Below are 19,603 nucleotides of genomic sequence, written 5' to 3'. Positions count from 1 at the left end.
TTGGCAGAGTTGTGGAAGTACATCGACAAGAATCTAGCCAAGAACTTCATCCGTCATTCAAAATCGTCAGCTGGAGCACCCATCTTATTTGTGAAGAAGAAAGATGGCTCGTTGCGGATGTGCGTGGACTATCGAGGCCTCAACAAGGTAACAAAGAAGAATCATTATCCGTTATCCTTGATTTTTGGTCTCTTAGAACAACTTGGACGTGCAAGGATCTTTACAAAAATTGATCTAAGGGGAGCTTACAACCTCGTACGAATCAAGGAAGGAGATGAGTGGAAGACAGCATTCCGTACAAGGTATGGCCATTTTGAATATAATGTCATGCCCTTTGGTCTTACCAATGCTCCAGCGGTCTTTCAACATAAGATGAATGACATTTTCCGAGAGTACCTTGACGATTTTGTTGTCATCTATTTGGATGATATTTTGATATTCTCCAAAAATGAGGAAGAGCATGAAAAATATGTTCGTTTGGTATTGGAGAAACTACGCAAGCGAGGACTATATGCCAAGTTGGAGAAGTGTTTATTTCACCAAATAGAGATGGAGTTTTTGGGATTCATTGCGACTACGGAAGGCTTGAAGATGGACCCCAAGAAGGTGGAAGCGATCGTATCTTGGGAGGTTCTGAAGACGGTTAGAGACGTACAATGCTTTCTTGGTTTTGCCAACTTCTATCGGATCTTTATCAAGGATTACTCTCAAGTTGCTGCTCCTCTCACTCGGTTGACATGTAAGGATAAGCTGGAATGGGGACCTTTAGCAGAGAAGGCGTTTCCAAACCTGAAGACCGCATTTATTACGGCTCCAATCTTAGTACATCCAGACTTTACAAAGGCCTTCTATTTAGAAACTGATGCTTCGGATTTTGCTTTGGGAGCTGTACTTTCACAAATGGGAGAAGACAAGAAGCTCCATCCGGTTGCATTCTATTCTCGAAAGTTCTCTGCTGCTGAAATCAATTATGAGATCCACGATAAGGAACTTCTTGCTATAGTAGATTCTTTCTTAGAATGGCATCATTTTCTTGAAGGAGCTACACATCTAGTGACCGTATACACAGATCACAAGAATTTGGAGTATTTCATGTCGGCTCGAGTTCTAAATCGACGTCAAGCTCAATGGAGTATGTTGCTATCTAGGTTCGATTTCATTATCACTTATCGACCTGGAAAGCAGCAAGGACTATCTGATGCCTTATCGAGGAGATCATATCTTGTACCAAAGGCTGGAGAAGTAGCGTTTGATCAATAATGTACGACATTGTTGAAGCCAGAGCAATTTCAGCTTTGCGCTACTATTATGCTAATTGATGCTGACTTCCTGAATCAGGTACGTGCCGTAACCATTGAAGATTCAGTAGCCATTGATATTAAGCAGCGTGCCAATGACGACAAGTTCAAGGTGGAGGGAGATCTTTTATACTTTGAAAAGCGGTTATATATCCCAAAAGGACCAGGACGACTCCGAGTTCTTCAATCTCGCCACGATTTTCCAGCTGCGGGATATTTTGGATTCAACAAGACCTTGGAGCTTATTTCTCGAGATTTTTGGTGGCCCCAAATGTAGAAGGATGTGAAAGATTTTGTCCTCTCCTGCGACATCTGTTCAAGATCCAAGAATCCTCGACATTGCCCTTATGGACTCCTACAGCCATTGCCGATTCTACGTCGACCATGGTCTTCAATTTCCATGGACTTCATCACGGACCTGCCATCATCGAACTCATTTGACAGCATCTTTGTCGTGGTAGATCGGCTTACAAAAATGGCACACTTTGTCCCTTGCAAGAAGGCATCGTCCAGTGAAGTCATAGCAAGACTTTTTCTCGATAATGTGTATCGATATCATGGACTACCAGATGATATCGTATCAGATCGAGGAACCCAGTTCGTATCAAAGTTTTGGAGATCTGTCTTTGAGATACTGAAGGTGGATATCAAGCTTTCTTCATCTTTTCATCCTCAAACTGACGGTCACACGGAACGGGTGAACCAAGTCTTGGAACAATACTTATGATGCAGCATCAACTATTAGCAAGACGATTGGACCACATATCTGCCGCTAGTCGAGTTTGCATATAACAACACCGTCCATGCGTCGACTCAATACACACCATTCTTTTCCAACTATGGATATCATCCAAAGCTTGATTTATTGAGTCCATCAACAAATAACAATATAGCAGCTGAAGGATTTGCAAAACAACTATCAGAGCTTCAAAATACATTGAAGCTTCAATTACAATCCACTCAAGAATCCTACAAGGCGTTTGCAGATAGATTTCGGAATCAAGCACCTATTTTCAAAATTGGAGATAAAGCATGGCTTCTCCGACGGAATATCAAGACCAAGCGACCATGTGATAAGTTGGACTATCGAAAATTGGGACCATTTATCATCCAAAAGCAAATCAATCTAGTGGCGTACCGTCTGGAATTACCGACTTTTATGAAGGTACATACAGTCTTTCATGTTTCTTTGTTGGAGCCTTATCGAGAGTCATCTTTTCCTGGAAGAGTGCAATGTCCACCACCTAGTATTGAGATCGAGAACCACAAGGAATACGAGGTTGAAAAGGTGCTGGATTCTCAGCGAAGGTGGGGCAAGTTGGAGTATCTTTTTCATTGGTGCGGCTACGACATTAATGAAAGAACGTGGGAGCCAGCTGAAAATCTCACCAATGCGTCGTAAAAGGTATAGGAGTTTCATCAACAACATCCTCATAAACCTAAGCCGGTTCAACAATAGCTTCTTTTTGAAGCTTGCTCACCCAAGAATATAAGAAATGGAGAGAGCACCACCAAAATTCGTAGTTGATGTAGTTATTTTCTCCAAGATAAAATAGAATTTTTTCAGTAGCCATAGTTTGGTCTTCTGATATGGATAGCCAAGAGATAGATACTATGCCAGTCAGATTATCTCAACCAACTAGTTCACGAAGGCGACCCCGAGATGAAAAAACATCTGCACCACGACGACGACGGAGGATACCAAGTAACCGATCACTGGTGATTGTATGTGAGTCCGAGCCTGCTTACGATGGTCAACCAGAAGGCATATTTGCAGGACAATTTCACAATGAAGACACAGAAGTTCATGCTTGGTCAGAAGTTGAAGGAGTGGGCCACTACCATTGGCTTCAAGGGCCGATGAACCACTTACCTTGCGAACAACAGTTGGAGTTCATAGCAGACGTTATGCGACAGATCTTCATTCTCTTGCGTTGGTACTGATTGACAACAACATTGCTTCTCAGAGACCTTGAAGCTAAAGGAAGGGGTGATGTTAGGGACATAGTCCTTAGAACCTTCTAGAGACAAGTTTCTAGAACTTTCTAGAGACAAGCTTCTAGAACCTTCTAGAAGCAAGTCTCTGGAACCTTCTAGAAGCTTCTTAGTTAGTAGAAGATGTTGGGGACATAGTCCTTAGAACCTTCTAGAGATAAGTTTCTAGAACCTTCTAGAAACAAGTCTCTAGAACCTTCTAGAAGCTTCTTAGTTAGTAGAAGTTGTTTGAGAAGCTTCCTAAATAGAAGTATATATTGGGATCGAGGTTGAAGAGTTCTTCAGTCTCGACAACACATCTCTTGGAGCTCTAGCTCACCTCTCTGGTGTTGTTCTCATCTGATTAATCTAGTTCTTGCCAGTTCTTCTTGAACTTCTTGTTAGATCTCGAATCTGTATTTATGTGTCCGTGACATTGAGATTGAATCACTTGTCATTAAAGTGATTATGTTTAAATCAATATTTTATAGAATAGGAATATCATGTTGAAGAAATAAGGAATAATTTATTATTTATAAATCTATCATTGATAAAAATAAAATAAAAATAAAAATAATTTTTATATGTATAATTGTATTGGAATTGTTAAATAGAAAAATACATGGTTTTTGTAGCCTAGATCATGTAAAAACTATATTGAATATTTTTTAGATGCTTTGTTGATTTTATAATCACAACTTTCAATTATTTTATCTAAAATCAATATTATGTTGGAAAGTGGTATAATATATAAAAATAAGACAAAATCTTGGATTAAACTATAAAAAAATTAAAGTTATAAGAAATCTAATCTATTTGAGGGTTATATTTTTATAGCCATAATAATCCAAAAATAATTGAATTAAAAAGAGATCTAATTACATTAAATATTATTAAGCTATTATAACCACTAGTTGCTATATCTAAAGGAATATTTTTATGTATAACATCTCAAGAAGACAACAAACGACCATCTATTATTTTTACATATATAGATTTGATTTACTTAACTAAAGATATTTTTTTATTTTTTAATAAAGTCTTTGTTTATAAAACAGTTTAAAGTTTCTGAATCTAACCCGGCTAAGACTTTGTGATTTTTTGGTCTTAAATAAATTTCTATTGTAAAACAAGATGAGGAGTCTAAGAAAAGAATAGGACCTTTATTAGATGTTATGCAAGATTCTTACTCCATGGTCTCTATTGTAGTTAGAAAAATTTATTTTTTGATACATTGTCTTCTTTGGCAACCATACTTATCATTTTGTAATTGTATTGTTTCTTTGGACAATGTTAAGTAGTGTGCTTAGATTCTCCATAATATAGATACAAACCATCTTAAGAACAATAAGTCTTTTCTTTCTCAATAAGATATTTAAAACGTATTATATCAATTTGTATAAGCTTTGGTCTAGATGAATAAGCTTCCAAAAACTTAGAAGATATTGCAATAGCTTGACTTGCACCTCTTCAACCAAATCTTTATTCTTGGTATCTTTCAAAAGATGGATTGTTGTATGCAATGGCTTAAGTAATAAATTGCTTTAATGAATTTGCTTGTAATATTATCAATAGTAAATCTTTGATATTATCTTATAATCCATATAAAAATTGATTGATAAGGACTTTATCATTCCTTTTCATATTGCAAGCAAGATTTTGGAATTCAATAGCATATGTGGTGGTTGAATATAATCCTTGTCATAGAGATATGAGTTTGATCTCTGCTATTCTTTTTTTATCACTTTTTTCAAATGAAGCTGTAAACACTTCTAAGAATGAATTCAAATCATAGAGTAGTCATGAATCTTTTTCCATCAAAGATGCAAATTAGAAAAGAATAATTGTAAAAAAAAATACTCTTATGAATTTAACTTGAGTAAATCTATCAAGGTATTGACAAGGATGCAACCTTAGATAAAGCTTTATTTATTGTAAAAATCCTCAAAACATTGATCGTATTCTATTAAACTTCTCTAACATACATATCATTGTCTCTCTTATACTTGTAGTAGTAATACTCATGAGATTCAATTATGAACTTGATTTACTTGCTTCTCTTAATTCTACAACTTTTTGGTGTAGATTTTGAACTTTATTGTTGATTTTTTCTATAAACATAAGAATAGTACCTCTATGATTCATATTTGAAATATGTGAAATTCTTGTAAAAATTTGCAATAGTTGAAAATCTATTCTTACTTTAGCATAGACTATTATCTATAATTTTTTCTTCCATAGACAACTCAAAAAAATTCAATAAGTTAAAATAGAGGAGGATAATCTGTAACTTCTAATATCAAATAAAAATCTCCACTAAGAGGGATAATTTACTATCTTTAAAGAAAAAATTAGCATTAAAAAATCAAACTATTTATTTCAAGGTAGTTAGTCCACAACTTTCAAAATGCAACAATAAGAGGTTGTAATCCACTCACTTCAAAAATAAGACAAGAATAATAAGTTAACACTCTTATCAAAGTGTTGAGGACTTAAATCTTGAAGAACTGAAAGATCAAGATATACTTATATTACTTGAAAAGACTAAATAATTACTTAAAGATGATATAATATTAAACTAGAATGGCTATTGCTAAAGATAAAAAGACTAAAAAGTCTTGAAACAAAACTAAAAACTAAAAAGATGTTGACAAGAATAAAAAAGGCATTATTCCTACCTCCATATATACTATCTAATTAGAAGCTATTTGACAATGTTCTTTAGGACCTCCAACACATGTTGACTTTGCAAGATACATGTTTTCACTTGCAAGACAAGTTTTTTATATATATGCTATATAATTAGCTTATATCATAAACTACCAATATATGTGATATATAGTTAACTTCTTGATCAAGTTTCTAATCTATCAATCAATTATAAACACATATAAAGTCAAAGCTACATCTATGAAGCTTCTAAGAAGCTATTTTAGAAGATATTATAAAATTAATCTATTTTTATCTATTTCTATCTAATTATATAGTTAATTATTAGAATAAATATGTATATTTGTGATATTTATAGACCAAGAATAAAAAAGATGCTATCCAAAATTTCAAACCAAAGTTTCAAAATCTGCATCTATAACTTTCTTATTTCAAATTCTCACTCTTTTGAAAAACTCTCCAAAGTAATTATTATCTAATAATGGCAAAAGCTCAAAGATTCCACTATATCTTGATAATCAATACTATCTCAATATTCTTCAAATTATCCTACATTCAAGCATTGTCAATTGAGCTTGCAAAGTTCATCAAATGCACTACAAACTTTATATCAATTTTTTACAAACAATAAGACCATATTTTACTCATACTAAGTAGTAGTAACAATAACAACAACAACAATAATATTTGTTGAAAACAATCAAAGATTGAAGTTGATATTAATCATAGATAATAAAGACTAAATATACCATAACAAAGGTATTATTGACAACAAAAAATAGATAGTTCACTAATTGATCTCCTAAGTCTTAAACTCAAACATATTAGATATTATCTATAATGTTGGATAATACCATATTTAAAACTTCTCATGAATTCCATATAATACGGTTGCATATTCAATATAATTGTAGAAGGTTTTACTTTTTAATTTATCAAGGTTTAAGGTTGATCAATGAAGGTTGGAGTGTAGATAGTATATTCAATTTTTGTTTAATGATAGCTTCTTTTCTAATCACTATCATCATCATTGGCTAGAAGAATATAACCAACATCATAAATCTCACCAAAGACAAATACTCCAAGAGCCTTCTTGAATTGTCTTGCATCTATACTACAAACATAAGTATAACAATTCATTGACATCATGTAGATAATTGGTATGATTAAGATTGTATCAAAAGTATTGTATCTATTCTTAAAAATATATTAAAAGCACAATTTTGGCTTGAATTAGAATGAACTAATTATATTTAATAATAAATGAATAAAAGACTTTGCATCAATATCAATATCATGAAAATCTTCTAAAAACTCATATCTTCAAAATGTGTAGAAATAATGAACAAATGAGTATCATAATTTGTTGTAGTCAAAATAATCTAAATCTTAATTCAAACATAAAGTTGTAGAGACAATAAAAAATCATTATGATCTTTCTAATTATTACAACTTCTTACATAGAAATAAAAACATACATGTTGGCTTCTTGTCCTAGTTCATATTGTACCATTTTTAAAACTTTTATAATCATTGTATTAAGATCAATAATATTTAGAATATTTGTTTTATGAAAATGGATTATTAAAGCAATTTAGATTGATTAATAAATATTCATTTGAGAATTATTTTTATTATATGATTGATTTTAAATATTCAAGTTATTGATATTATTAATATATAATTCATAATTACATTGCACGAAAAAAAAAATATTATGATATTTAAATAAGTCGTCTAAATAACTTTGATAGTCCATAATGTTATGGAGAAAAGTTACAAAATACACTTATGAATACAATTTTGAAATCATGATATTTCATGATAAAAATTTCATTTATGTAACACCTATACAAACAAACTAATAATTTAAACAATGATGAAGAATTACTTGATACACCCTAATTTTACGAAACAAAGTAGCAAAATGCATGAAAAGAAAACAGTGAATGCAATTGATAACTCACACTGAATATAACTAGCAAGCTGTACTATTCGATGTACTGATTTTAATGGTACGAATCTTTCATATTAATTGTAAATGGTTGCTAAGACTACTTCTATTGATCAGAACAACCAAAATGCATGATAATTGCGTGCTTTATCAGTGCAATAGAGGATCAAAAGTGAAGTTCAACTTCTGAATCGCATAAGAATGGGTGATTCCTCACGGTCCAAAAATGATCAGTAGCAGGTACCAAAAGTGTCAACTTACCACGGAACAAAGGCGCCGCAATGAACTGAAGTGCCGCTCATGGACAAAATTGTTATTCTGCTCCAACACGCCGAAGCAATCAGGAGAACTTGAACCAGTGCAAGTCTGTCGAGAGAAAACGACGGACTCATAAACTGCCTGAAACCTCACCTGCTCAATTTCCTCGTCTGTAGGCGGTGATGGAGGCATGACAACCTGTCCGACAACAACCGACCCACCAGTCCGAGATTCCGCTACAAATTTGAAAGAAGGCAAGTTATGCTCTCATTGACGTGAAGCCGCAAGTTGACCGCAAGCGGTATCCGGGAGCCCACAAGATAATAGCAGGCCACTAGATAAACCACTTGGGATTTGCAGCAAAACAGTATCTGGTTAGAAACATTGTAGGGTATACAGGTCTAGCACGACGAATCTATCTTACCGCCTCGAGATGTGGAAACAGCCTGGTCTGATCGGTGATCGCTTTTCCAATTAGGTGGCTGTAATTGTATTTTCATCCTTCGGAGTGTGACAAGAAACTTCATGATTCCTTTCCTTGCACGCCAGATGTCGTACGCTCAGAGCCCCGACGGATTCGTCAGGTGCCGATTGGGCCTCCTCCTGCTTTGCAGAATATCTGACAGGCAATATTTTTCGCCGAGGTCACGGAAACTATTTTCAAAACGAAGGGATATGTAAGCCCTGGAACAAACAAACAAAATATATTCGAGTTCCCGGGATCAACTTGTCAAGTTGGTGATTATGTAGGAAGTAGTAAAACCTCCGACTTATTGGTACTTTAGTAAGCAGCATGCACCATAAGTACTGGCGTTACACATGATTGCAATACCGAGGTAACCAATGGGCCCGTTTCATTTCACATTCCTCAGCTCTGACATCTTAACACTTGAAAAAGCCTTCTTTATTCCATTCGGACGTCGATCGTATCACATTACTGCGGATACGGGCACTCTAAGGTAGGTCAATCTTGCCCCATTGCTCCCACCACACCACAACCATCCGACTTGCCAGAGCACAGCTAGCCCCAATTTTTGGCGGGTATTAAATCGCCATATTCCCGGCTTAGAAGATCGTCACACGTAACCTATTTTAAACTCAAACCTGTTCGGCTTACCGGCTGCACAAGGTGACACGCTAGAGTGACGATCAGGGCGTGATCTTGAGACAATGGGTTTTGAATGGTCATCAGGTAAGCTGAATCTGTGAACACCTATATTCCAGATTCGTAGACGTACAAGCTTTAGCTTGCTGCGGGGACGCATTTTGTCGTGGACCGTAGCGTATGCTATGTCCTCGTCCACCGTTGTGTTTCGACACTTGCTCATGAACTAGATTCGCAGTCTAGGGTTTCTCAGTCCGAAACGAAGCTATCTAAGGTACCGCATTGGGTTGCGTCATAGCTGCAAATTCTCCATGTCAACTTGTAGATCGATGGTACTCAAGATCCACTCTCCTACGTATACCAGCGTGATTGGTGAGTTCACCTGTGATGGCTGGGGCTTTGCATGTAGGTGATGGCAATCGGTGTCTTAAAGGCGCATGGTTCAAAAGGCTTCAACGCACTGAATCAACCTAAATATTGTCTCTGCAATAATTCTGGTCAACGCAGGGACCATTTTGATTACCCAAGCAATGATGTGAATATTGATGCACACGTCGGGGATTAGGCTTCAGACTCCAAATGGAACGGTCTGGTTGTCTGCGTCTGGAAACTTACTCAAGTGGAAAAGACAATGAATAGTGTAGGCAGAAAGACAGAACCTCGTAGGCTTACGAAGCGCCCAGTCCAAAGATAGGTTCTGCCATATGCTCCGCAATAGAGGTTCCTGCTTTCCCCTTTCATGTTCCTCTCTCCGGCTGCTGAGCTGTGCTGGGATGGGACAGTCTCGCAGCACCCCAGGACAGGCTCAACCGCGAGCTGTTGCGGATGTCGTGAAAAGTGTATCTTCGCATCCTTCAGGCTCCGTGTGATGTGCCGCGGAGGAAGTGCATGAGTGCGCCACGGCTTATGGTTAGGAGCAGCTATTGGTTGCTTGGAGTTCCTTTTCGGGTGTTCTTTCCGGGTGTTCTTTCGATAGACATATCGGTTGGTCGTTTGGGGCCACATCCAAGCGCGGCACAGCTACTGTGCTTCTTTGAAGTTCGCACGGTTCGGCTTTGTGTGGATCGTTGTGACGGAGAACAACATCGAAGCAATTTGGTCGACTGAAGAACGCTTCACGGTGGAAGCTGGATCGGATCAGTTAGACTGTCGCTGCAAAGAACGAAGACTGAGCTTTCATCACTGAGACTACTCATCATGGGCACCTAATTTTATATCTGGCAAGTGCAGTCTTGGATACTTGATTCTCACTCTGAGCTTTTGTCATTTGGTATTCCTCCGTGGGAACTTCGCATACATCGAAGAACATTTCACACTCTTTTCTTCCCTAGTCTGAAATTAGAGCTCAGCGACGCAAGAATAAAATGCTGCCATTTGCTAGTGTCCATGTTGGTACTGCCTTATCCAGAATCTCCGAACTCCACTGTGCGTAAGAACTGGGACAGAACTACATTTTGAAAGATGGAGAAAGATCTCATGAGGCTCCTTCCACTACAGAAACGCTTAGAGAACTTAACGGTTGCTAGCAGGTAGCATAGAATGCATGTGTTGTTTGTGTGAGGTGCACTGAGTATGGTAATACATGTCAGCCCTGCAGGATTTACTCTTTCATCAGTTGAAGCGTCTATTGGAATCAGCGAGACGGATCATTCTGTCAACATTATCAGAAATATCTTTGTAGATTCAACTCACACTCCCATATATTGGCCATGGTCGACATCAGGTGATCAATGTGCCCATCCCCAAATTCACTGAATGTGGAGTCATCATTTCCTGTTACTGATATTAGTTACTACTAATGGCAAGTTTAGGCTTCTGCGTTGACTTTTCGCCTAACCACTCTTTGTCCGCCTTCTTCAGTGAGCATTCTTTGCTGGTGAAGTCATCTTTCTTTTGGCATAGCTATAAACATTAATCTAATCGTAATGCCACTTGGGTAAGTCATTCCTGAAAGTAGAGATTCTGAACTTGAACAATGAAGGGATGGTGAAAGAAGTGCCTTTATTTTGGCGAACTGACTTCGATGGTTTTTGTAACATTTCCCTCTGTTGTCTATCGTAATACCTCAATTAAGATGTAATTTTGCTATTGGTCGTATTGTTGATGATGCAGTGTATCAAACATTGGTGTAAATCATTATTTGCACCTGTGTGATATAAGCGCCGTCTAGCCGCGGACTTATAAGGACTTTATTGACTCATACGACCATAATTTGAACTTACATAATACGCATGTACTCCATCAACTCTTGATCTGTAGCAAATTGGATAGCTTTCAGAATATATTCTGGTACACATGAAAGTGGAGCCTCACTGTTATAGACTAGAGGAATAGGGGTTTAAACTGACTGTCAACGATGACGTGCACTCTCTTTGTAATCGTCATCTGTCGTGTGTCACAAATTGAATTGTAACAACAAGTATCATCACAGTCCCACGTGGCATGCTATTCATCGGTGCTATCTTTCTTTGAAATATCATTTCAGCACCCTCTTTGCTTTTGTAAATAGAGATGGTTGCAGCAGTTGGCCGATCCTTGATGTTTGAAACAGCACACACGCTCATCGCCGTCCTTGACGAATTCGTTTTTAATTTCCCAACTGTGATTTGCCTGCATGCCAGATCTGGCTGCATCTCTTCGTCTAAATATGGAACTTGATATGTCTCCATCGACGTCTACACAGCCAGTTACTGCAGCCATCTGGTCCTGGGAGCCGCAATTACTTCACCTGTGGAGATTGCAAACAATGGACAGATTGGAAAGGATGGTGAGCATTAGGGCATTGTACGTGGAGATGCAGACGTCGAAGCATTTCAAGGACTAGGTCACATGTTCATCGGAGCTTCTTCTCAAGTACTCTCGCTCGCTTCTTTAGTGAACTCAAATTTCTCCGCCTAGGCACCTGACCATGGAAATCGTGCATGACATTCCCGTCTGATTATGTGCCAATATCCAGGTTTGTCTTGGAGCTTGAGACTAGGAGCGGGGTTGGAATAATGACTAAGAGCGATAATTTGAATCCCATATGCTACGAAAGAGGGTGTCATGTTGCAAATTGAGCTGTACAAATAGAATGCAGCTAAAGACGTCTTATTTAACTGATGTATGGCCAAGCTCGGACAATTCCATCAGAGGTTATATCTAGTTACTGAATCCATATCAAATTCGAGTGCATTTAGAGAGACAGAGACAAAGTCACGAGCTTCTAGCAATTGACTACTCAATCATTCATTCCACTGACTCATGAGGGCTTGACATTATGAATCAGGGCGTCTAGGCTGGCTTGATCAGTATGCATAGCATCGATGCCTAAAGTCCTGATCTGTGCACGGGCAACAGGTCTGCCGTAGTTGATGGAATAATGTCGATGTTTTAAAGCTTCCATGTGTGGTTTCAGGTGTGGCTTTCAGGATACGAGATTAATGAACATGAAGCTGACTTTAACTAACTGCATCGTTGTTACCCGTTTTATATGTTAATAGGTCAGCCTGCTGATTCAAGTTGTGGCTCACAATCTGGATGCGATCGAAGTAGGGAAAAAGGCTGGCTCAGGGAATCCACAGCTATCTACTTACAGCACTTGGGATATCTGCAAGTTGATCATTGACTGGCACTACTCAAGGAGTAGCTCGCACATTCTGCACCTACAGCATCAAACTTGAAGGGCAGCAGCAGTAGTTATCATTTAAAATATAATGGTTTGTCATCCGCTTCCCTTTGTCTTTAGCCAAAATGCTTATAAATTCTCCCCGACTTGCTACGACATTGGATATATCTTTTTTCTCGACTGTTATGAAATTCGGCTGAGGTTTTTGCTACTGGGATGCTAAAAGCATTTGAACAATTGTGTGAATGAAACCCTACAGGAGGAGGGTCATGTTATGCCGGGCGTCAGTGCTGCGAGGGCAGAGAGGCTACTGGTGCTGTGTGCCACGGCCATCCAGAACCAAAATGCTCCAGTTGTGCAACAAGCTGTTCAAGCGCTCCAGAGCATTTCCTCTATAGATGGTGAGCCGAACGAGAGGGTCACCGCCTACTTCTTGCGGGCTCTGAGCATTAGGGCAGGTGGGTTGCTGCAAGGACAACTAGATGAAGACCCCACGGGTCACTTGGATCACCCTCATCGTAAGTATTCAGACCGTTAAACCTTCTAAGTTGCAAACTTTGCTCCTGAAATTGATACTCTTGCAGACTCCCGCTCTGAATCTGCTTTTCGAATTGCAGAAGTACAATGGGGAGATAGAAGGCTCGGCTTCAACGAACTCACGAATCTCGTGGACATGACCCCATATTATCGTTTCGGTTACATGGCAGCCAATGGCGCAATTTTAGAAGCGTTGGAGGGTGTCGATCGAGTGCACATCATAGACTTCTCCACCTCGCATTGCATGCAGTGGCCAACATTGATCGATGCTTTGGCAGATCGCATGGGCGGTCCACCCCACGTCCGCCTTACAGTCGCCAGCGGATCGCTTCCCACGCCACCCCGACTACAACCAACTTACGAAGAAGTTGGGCATCGTCTGGCTCTCTGGGCGGGGGAGAAAAAAGTCCCATTTGAGTTTCGTATCCTCTCAAGGCCTCTGGAAAGGCTCCGCACCAAGGACATTGACCTGCGTGACGGAGAATCCCTTGCTGTCAATTGCAGCCTCAGGCTGCACTACCTCGCAGACGAGTCCGCAGGATTCGTAAGTGAAGCTTCATCTGAAACCATTTTCAGTCCACGCGACAAGTTTTTGCAGCTGATCAGGGGCTTGAATCCCACTGTGGTGACATTGTACGAGGAAGATTGTAACACTACCTCGGTGGACCTCGTCACCCGCTTGAAGGAAGCGTACAACCACGAGTGGATATCATTTGACTACCTTGCCACATACTCTCAGAACGGGAGCCACGGTAGGCTTGAGCTTGAGAGAGCCGTGGGCCAAAAGATAGAAAACATCATTGCGTGTGAGAATTTTCATCGTATTGAGCGCTTGGAGTCGAAAAGCCAGTGGGCCCAGCGCATGCAGAGGCTAAACTTCCGCGCTCTTCCTGTCAGTGAGGACGTGGTTGCGGCATTGCGAGAGATGGTCGGTGATTATGCTGTGGGTTGGGGGATGAAGCTTGACGAAGACGACGTTCAGGTCCTTTCATGGAAGGGCCACAGCCTTGCGTTTGCCTCTTCGTGGGTGCCCTATGAGACACCTTCAAAGTTAGCCTAATTGTAACGCATCATCTTTGTGCAGCTAGAAATAAGTTAATTAGAGTTACTGAATTAGATGCACTCGCTCAGGTGTTAGGTGGTTTCCTGGAGTGCTTGTTCTTATAATCGCGATCTTGGTAGCCGTTTTTCGGGGATATGATGCACAAGTTTACAATTCCCTTCAGCTCAAGCCACCTGGGTGTTGGGATGTCGTGAGCAAGTCGACACATTTTTACACAAGCTTGGCTGTGGCCACAAGCTTCGTTATTTAATCCGTGGAAGTTTGAGCTACCAGTACGTTTCATTCAATTCAAGCCCCTCCATTGGGTGTTTCAATTGAGTCTTTCAGACCAATCGGCGACATCAGGGATTCTTATCAATTTATCACGCCGCCTGTAAGATAAATTTTCATTTGATTTTAGGGCCTAATGTCAAAAATGATAGACAATCTAGAGAGGACACGGAAAGGGCTTCCATTCCGTCAAAAAGTTAGACCCATGCAAGACTAGCGGTGGCTTTCGGAGGTTTTCCAGCATTTTCACAAACTAGCTTTTCTTCTTTGCCTCTCAGAAACTGGTTTGTGAGTCTTCAGCTACGAGTAAACCTCGTGTCTTTCGTTCTAGTAACCGCAAAAGAAAAGTGACTATGTAATAATACTGCCCTGGCTACAGAGCTTCTCAAGGTAGAGGAAGGCCCAATTGTATTGCAAATCCAATGTCATAGTACAAAGTTCATGAACTTGGACCAAATGTTTTCAATTTATCATCAAGTTTCAAACAAATTCTATCAATACAAGAAATAAGGATGTTAAAATAATATTATTTGAATGCTTTTTGTAATCAAAAGCTGTACAGTTTGGAGTAAGCTGGCAATCCAAATTATTCTAACTATCTCTGGCTGTACTTCAACAGACTTCCCAGAAGCTGAGTATCAGTTCATAGACATATGGTTCCATGATTTTGAGGTCAAGCATCAGGTAGCATGTTATCGGTCATCCGCCAAAGATACCAGGAAGCTAGGGTTCGATAAGGTCTCCAAGGGAATGCAAGCTCTTGCATCTCGGCCGGAGATGGCAGCTGATTGAGGTGATATAATTTCTGAAAGGCTTTGCGAATAGCTAAATCTCCAACAGGAAGGACGTCAGGCTTACGCAGATAAAATATCATGAACATGTGTGCCGACCAAACACCAATGCCCTTCACGGCCGTTAAAGCTTTGACGAGATCATCTTCATTCATGATGATGAGCTTCGCTTCCGAGAGGAGTCCTGACGTGAACTTCTCCGCTAAATCGTGGAGGTATAGTCCCTTGCGACCTGAGATCCCGACGGCTCGCAGCTCCTCGACTGTGAGTGCTGCTATCACTGGTGGAGTCACACTTTCTAGGCCCTGTTAATGTCATGGCCAAATGAAAACCTAACTGCAATTAGAAATCGGCGACGGAATGAGAGAAGGTAAGCAAAATCTCAAGCCTTTGAGACAGAGAGAGGTTTAGTTCAAAGACGCCAGATGAAGAAAGAAAAAACAAGGACAAAATAGGAATTTGTAATACCCCGCAAATGCTGATGAGACGACAGTAAATGGCGCAAGCGGCCTTGCCAGAGATCTGCTGGTAGACAATGCTGCGAGCCAAAGCAGTGAAGCAGGTCCCCTCCTGCTCCCACATAGGACATGCCCCATGAGCACCAATGACGTCTCCTAGTTTCGCATCCGCTGCAATTAGGTGTTTGGTGGCCTCGGCAACTACTTCTGCTGTCGACAGACTGATATTCCACGATTCCCTTTCAGATATTGAAATTGTAGCTTTCCGCACTGCATCCGATACTAGGGAAGGAAACTCAGTTCTCTCAGAGGTTGTTGCTGTGAGCTCTGTATCAAGGCTCGCTGATGTCGCTTCAGAGACGACGGCCGCCTTTTGGGTCTTCTTCCTTGACCTCTTCCCCTGTTCCGCCACAGCAGCACCACCCCCGTCGAGAACAGACTCGATCACCGCAAGGACAGCGGCAGCCTTGCTCTTCCCGGTTAGTTTCCCCTTCTCCTTCCCCTCCTTGGCTCCTTTCTTCACCTTGAACGTGATCTTGGAGTCCACTAGTTTCACACTTTGCTGCAATTCCTTCGAGTTTTGCGATCGCACCACACGACCCACCGCCTCCCCACTCAGCGCGCTTGTCAATTTCATGGCAGGCTTCAAACTCGTCATTAGGGTCTCAAACACGACAGATAATTTTAACTAGTTCCATCTTTCTAGACCCATCAATATCTCAACTCATCGCAGCACTTCCATCACCCTTCTATATTCATTTTCATGCCAGGACTTCTCTCTCTCCTCCAAAAACCATCTACCCTCCAGCAAATCATATAGGTAGCAATGCCAGTCTCATTGTTAACTGAATCCCCAATAGTATCGCATAAATATAGTCCCACTGGCACTTAAAGACTTCGAAGAGAAGCTTCAGAAAACGATAATCTTTACAATCCAAAGACAGAAAACAATGACGTCTAAGGCCATGTCATCAAAGCGAAAAACATTTGTCGTGCAGCGTTTGGTCTGCAAAATCAACCAGGCGGTTTCAAGATCTAAAGAGTAACTTCAACAAATATCACCGGACATGAAGATCGGAGCTCGATTTTATTGGTGTCTAGCTTGTGACGGCAACTTACACTACAGTGGTGAATAAGATTAACATTGTAGACATCTGTAACACAAAAATCCTACACACGTGGTACAATTATTGGGACTCTCACATGGGAAACAAAAAACGCAGCTTCACAAACAGCAATTCGCTCAAGAGTTCACGTTTTGAGACTCCACTTCAGTTCTAGTGTTCTTGAAAGATTTTCCTCCATAGAATTCCACTTCGACTGGACAATCAAGTATATAGAAATTTAAGTTAGGCCACAAAAGAATAGTAGGACAAAATAACAAATCTTGTCAATGAAAAAATAACCTGAATACATATTCTTAAACAGGTTAGTGACATCCATACTGCATTTCAATTTCGAAATTTCCGTGTGTGGCTTGCAAACAATATAACTCGCTGATTGGAAAATAATATGTATCCATCCAGCTAAGAATCAATTAAGCTTCGACGCTGCACACTCATTACTTCCGACTTGGGACGACGATCTGCATTTGAGACACACTGCAAGCGACACGCAAGAGCTACAACATTTGTCATCAGTCCAACAGTGATCGTATCTTCGACCAGGCAAAAGGGAAGAGTGTCACAGCCAGAGATTTTAGTTCCTCACAAAAATGAACCCGAAGTTCGACTTAACATCGAAGTCCCCTGTTTGTAAACTAATTTGCAGGACCACTTTGGAAGTGAGGAGCAATACTCCACTAAAGATTTTAACGCTTGTACCATGCAGTGTTTATTCCCATGTAGGATCCTCATTCCTAAGGTTACCTCATTAAGAATAGGCCGTCAAAAAGCAATTCTCTTCGTGAAAACTGAACCCCACTACACCGTATCAATAGGAAGTTTGCCTGACTAGAAGGACGAAGCTACCTCAAAAACCCCTGTTTCAGCACTCAGATTACTCCTGGGAAATCGCAATCACTTGCGAGAAGATTGACAAGGGAAGGCTATATATTTGAAGACCCAAAATGAACAACTTATTTCTCAATTACTTCTTGGTTTAGAGCTGTGACTTAAGTCCGACGTCCTAAACATCCAAGTCTAAGTTGAGAAGTAAAGAATCAGCACTCAAGAATACGCGATTCTGAGAGGTGAAAATTGTATTCACAATTTCTCGGCTGGCCTCGATCTTACGCAAACTTATGAAAGCTGGGTTGTTCGAAATGGCATCACCAATGAGCTGCGCACTCTTTGCCTCTCCCTGAGATATACAACAAAAGAAACTTAAAAACCTTTCACAATTAATGACGCTACTCTATTCAAAAGAAGAGAAACCAAATGCCAACATCAAAAGCTTCGGAGGACGATAATCTCCATTAAAAACTACCTCAGAAACATAACTGAAACAATACAAATGGCTAAAGCACCTGAGCACGAATAATAGCACTTCGTTTGTCTTGTTCAGCTTTCTCCACTACAAACTTGGCACTCTCAGCCTCTTGAGCAGCAACTTGCTTGGCTTCGAAAGCAACTGTGAACTCCCGCCCGAAAGTCAGGTTAGTGATGGATACATCATCCAACGCAATATTAAAGCTCAAAGCACGCTCCTGCAAAATTCTCCGGATTTCCCTGCTGACCACCTGCCATACCCAAGTTGAATTACAGTCAGTCGACATCAAATTCTGGGCCAGTACCGAGATTTCCCTGGTTGCACTTCAGAGAGTGAAAACGCTACTACTGGATACAAGAATAGAGCGTATGATCTAAGACAATAACGAGGATTAAGAATTCAAAGGAAAGGGAGAAGAGGAAATCGAAGAGAAAAATGTACAATGGTTCTTTTAAACTCGAGCCACTTTCCTAATAGTGCAGCAAATAATTTGTCAAGGACTATAAGCCACCAAACCCACCTCACGTTGTGTAATTCCATTCATTCTAAAGAGAAAGTAATTTCCAATCCGTCTTACATTTGCAATAACAATAAGCAGATCCCTATGACAATCAGTGAAGCATGTTGGTTTGGATCTACGACAACCTATTTTTTTCCATGGTCAATATGTAGCACTTGATGCACTTCTTCCTATTCTATCAAGAATCTTCTTCCTAGAAATGTCAAATTAACTTCCATGCTGAATATTGTTTTTCTAAAATTTTTAATTAGATAAATATTAGTAATTTATTTTTTATATTTTGCATATTTATTCATTTACTTATTAACTTTAATACATCTTTGAATATCTTAACATACTTTTATGATTTTTTAATATAATTTAATAATGAATATATATATATATATATATATATATATATATTTTTTCACAAATAGTTCTTTGAACAAAATTAACTATTCTTTTTGCATATTATCCATGACAACTACACAAGTCAACCTATCCTACTTTGTAAAAGCTTTGTTGTATATTTTATTTCTTTCTATTTATATTATATTTGAAAAACATTCTTCAATTGAAGAATCCTAGCATTGGAGTAGCAATCTACCATGAATCTTAACAATGTGTGCAACATGAAGTTGCCCTCTCTTGGGCCCATTGGTGCTTTGGCCAAACTTGCAGTCATAGGT

At 39.4% G+C, this 19,603-nt stretch overlaps 4 protein-coding genes across 16 annotated transcripts; 1 reads left to right on the top strand and 3 right to left on the bottom strand.

The window, feature by feature from the left end:
* Positions 1-7,759: 7,759 nt before the first annotated feature.
* LOC141046379 (uncharacterized) lies at positions 7,760-8,903 on the bottom strand. 2 transcript variants are annotated; one of them, XM_073539855.2, is made up of 3 exons: positions 8,579-8,903; positions 8,308-8,390; positions 7,760-8,214 (listed from the first exon to the last, which is right to left on the bottom strand). In XM_073539855.2, exons 1-3 carry the CDS (start codon positions 8,679-8,681, stop codon positions 8,149-8,151), a joined length of 252 nt encoding a protein of 83 aa, XP_073395956.1. In that variant the 5' UTR covers positions 8,682-8,903; the 3' UTR covers positions 7,760-8,148. The 2 variants fall into 2 exon arrangements, with proteins under 2 accessions (XP_073395956.1, XP_073395955.1); XM_073539854.2 differs by having other exon boundaries at positions 7,760-8,390.
* Positions 8,904-9,248: 345 nt separating this feature from the next.
* Positions 9,249-15,206, top strand: LOC112293596 (scarecrow-like protein 32). 10 transcript variants are annotated; one of them, XM_073539746.2, is made up of 6 exons: positions 9,249-9,346; positions 9,669-10,479; positions 10,857-10,982; positions 11,881-12,957; positions 13,126-13,384; positions 13,484-15,206. In XM_073539746.2, exons 4-6 carry the CDS (start codon positions 12,955-12,957, stop codon positions 14,461-14,463), a joined length of 1,242 nt encoding a protein of 413 aa, XP_073395847.1. In that variant the 5' UTR covers positions 9,249-9,346; positions 9,669-10,479; positions 10,857-10,982; positions 11,881-12,954; the 3' UTR covers positions 14,464-15,206. The 10 variants fall into 10 exon arrangements, with proteins under 10 accessions (XP_073395847.1, XP_024398993.1, XP_024398994.1 ...); XM_024543225.3 differs by lacking the exon at positions 9,249-9,346 and having other exon boundaries at positions 9,397-10,479; positions 11,881-12,026; positions 12,216-12,957; XM_024543226.3 differs by lacking the exon at positions 9,249-9,346 and having other exon boundaries at positions 9,397-10,479; positions 11,881-12,112; positions 12,742-12,957.
* Positions 15,207-15,234: 28 nt separating this feature from the next.
* LOC112293598 (DNA-3-methyladenine glycosylase 1) lies at positions 15,235-17,191 on the bottom strand. Its single transcript, XM_073539748.2, has 2 exons — positions 15,996-17,191; positions 15,235-15,832 (listed from the first exon to the last, which is right to left on the bottom strand). Exons 1-2 carry the CDS (start codon positions 16,641-16,643, stop codon positions 15,410-15,412), a joined length of 1,071 nt encoding a protein of 356 aa, XP_073395849.1. The 5' UTR covers positions 16,644-17,191; the 3' UTR covers positions 15,235-15,409.
* Positions 17,189-18,853, bottom strand: LOC112293599 (prohibitin-1, mitochondrial). 3 transcript variants are annotated; one of them, XM_090256951.1, is made up of 3 exons: positions 18,453-18,853; positions 18,194-18,286; positions 17,189-17,305 (listed from the first exon to the last, which is right to left on the bottom strand). In XM_090256951.1, exons 1-3 carry the CDS (start codon positions 18,699-18,701, stop codon positions 17,237-17,239), a joined length of 411 nt encoding a protein of 136 aa, XP_090113077.1. In that variant the 5' UTR covers positions 18,702-18,853; the 3' UTR covers positions 17,189-17,236. The 3 variants fall into 3 exon arrangements, with proteins under 3 accessions (XP_090113077.1, XP_024398999.1, XP_024398997.1); XM_024543231.3 differs by lacking the exon at positions 17,189-17,305 and adding an exon at positions 17,354-17,586 and having other exon boundaries at positions 18,453-18,852; XM_024543229.3 differs by lacking the exon at positions 17,189-17,305 and having other exon boundaries at positions 17,667-18,286; positions 18,453-18,845.
* Between the last annotated feature and the right edge of the window lie 750 nt (positions 18,854-19,603).

The sequence above is a fragment of the Physcomitrium patens genome, chromosome 16 (assembly GCF_059467195.1).
Source record: "Physcomitrium patens ecotype Gransden chromosome 16, ASM5946719v1, whole genome shotgun sequence".
Taxonomy (NCBI): domain Eukaryota; kingdom Viridiplantae; phylum Streptophyta; class Bryopsida; order Funariales; family Funariaceae; genus Physcomitrium; species Physcomitrium patens.
The sequence above is the reverse complement of the archived record's forward strand: the minus strand, read 5'-3'. Positions and strand labels throughout refer to the sequence as shown.

What these genes read in the sequence shown, in the direction of transcription:
- LOC141046379 (XM_073539854.2), bottom strand. Translation starts at nt 8,681, where the DNA reads ATGAAGTTTCTTGTCACACTCCGAAGGATGAAAATACAATTACAGCCA. An exon ending in TGTTTCCACATCTCGAGGCG is followed by an intron (nt 8,391 to 8,578) that starts GTAAGATAGATT and finishes TCAAATTTGTAG; the next exon opens with CGGAATCTCGGACTGGTGGG.
- LOC112293596 (XM_073539746.2), top strand. An exon ending in TCACTTGGATCACCCTCATC is followed by an intron (nt 13,385 to 13,483) that starts GTAAGTATTCAG and finishes TTCGAATTGCAG; the next exon opens with AAGTACAATGGGGAGATAGA.
- LOC112293598 (XM_073539748.2), bottom strand. Translation starts at nt 16,643, where the DNA reads ATGACGAGTTTGAAGCCTGCCATGAAATTGACAAGCGCGCTGAGTGGG. An exon ending in GTCTCATCAGCATTTGCGGG is followed by an intron (nt 15,833 to 15,995) that starts GTATTACAAATT and finishes TGACATTAACAG; the next exon opens with GGCCTAGAAAGTGTGACTCC.
- LOC112293599 (XM_024543229.3), bottom strand. Translation starts at nt 18,701, where the DNA reads ATGTCGACTGACTGTAATTCAACTTGGGTATGGCAGGTGGTCAGCAGG. An exon ending in GTGCTATTATTCGTGCTCAG is followed by an intron (nt 18,287 to 18,452) that starts GTGCTTTAGCCA and finishes TGTATATCTCAG; the next exon opens with GGAGAGGCAAAGAGTGCGCA.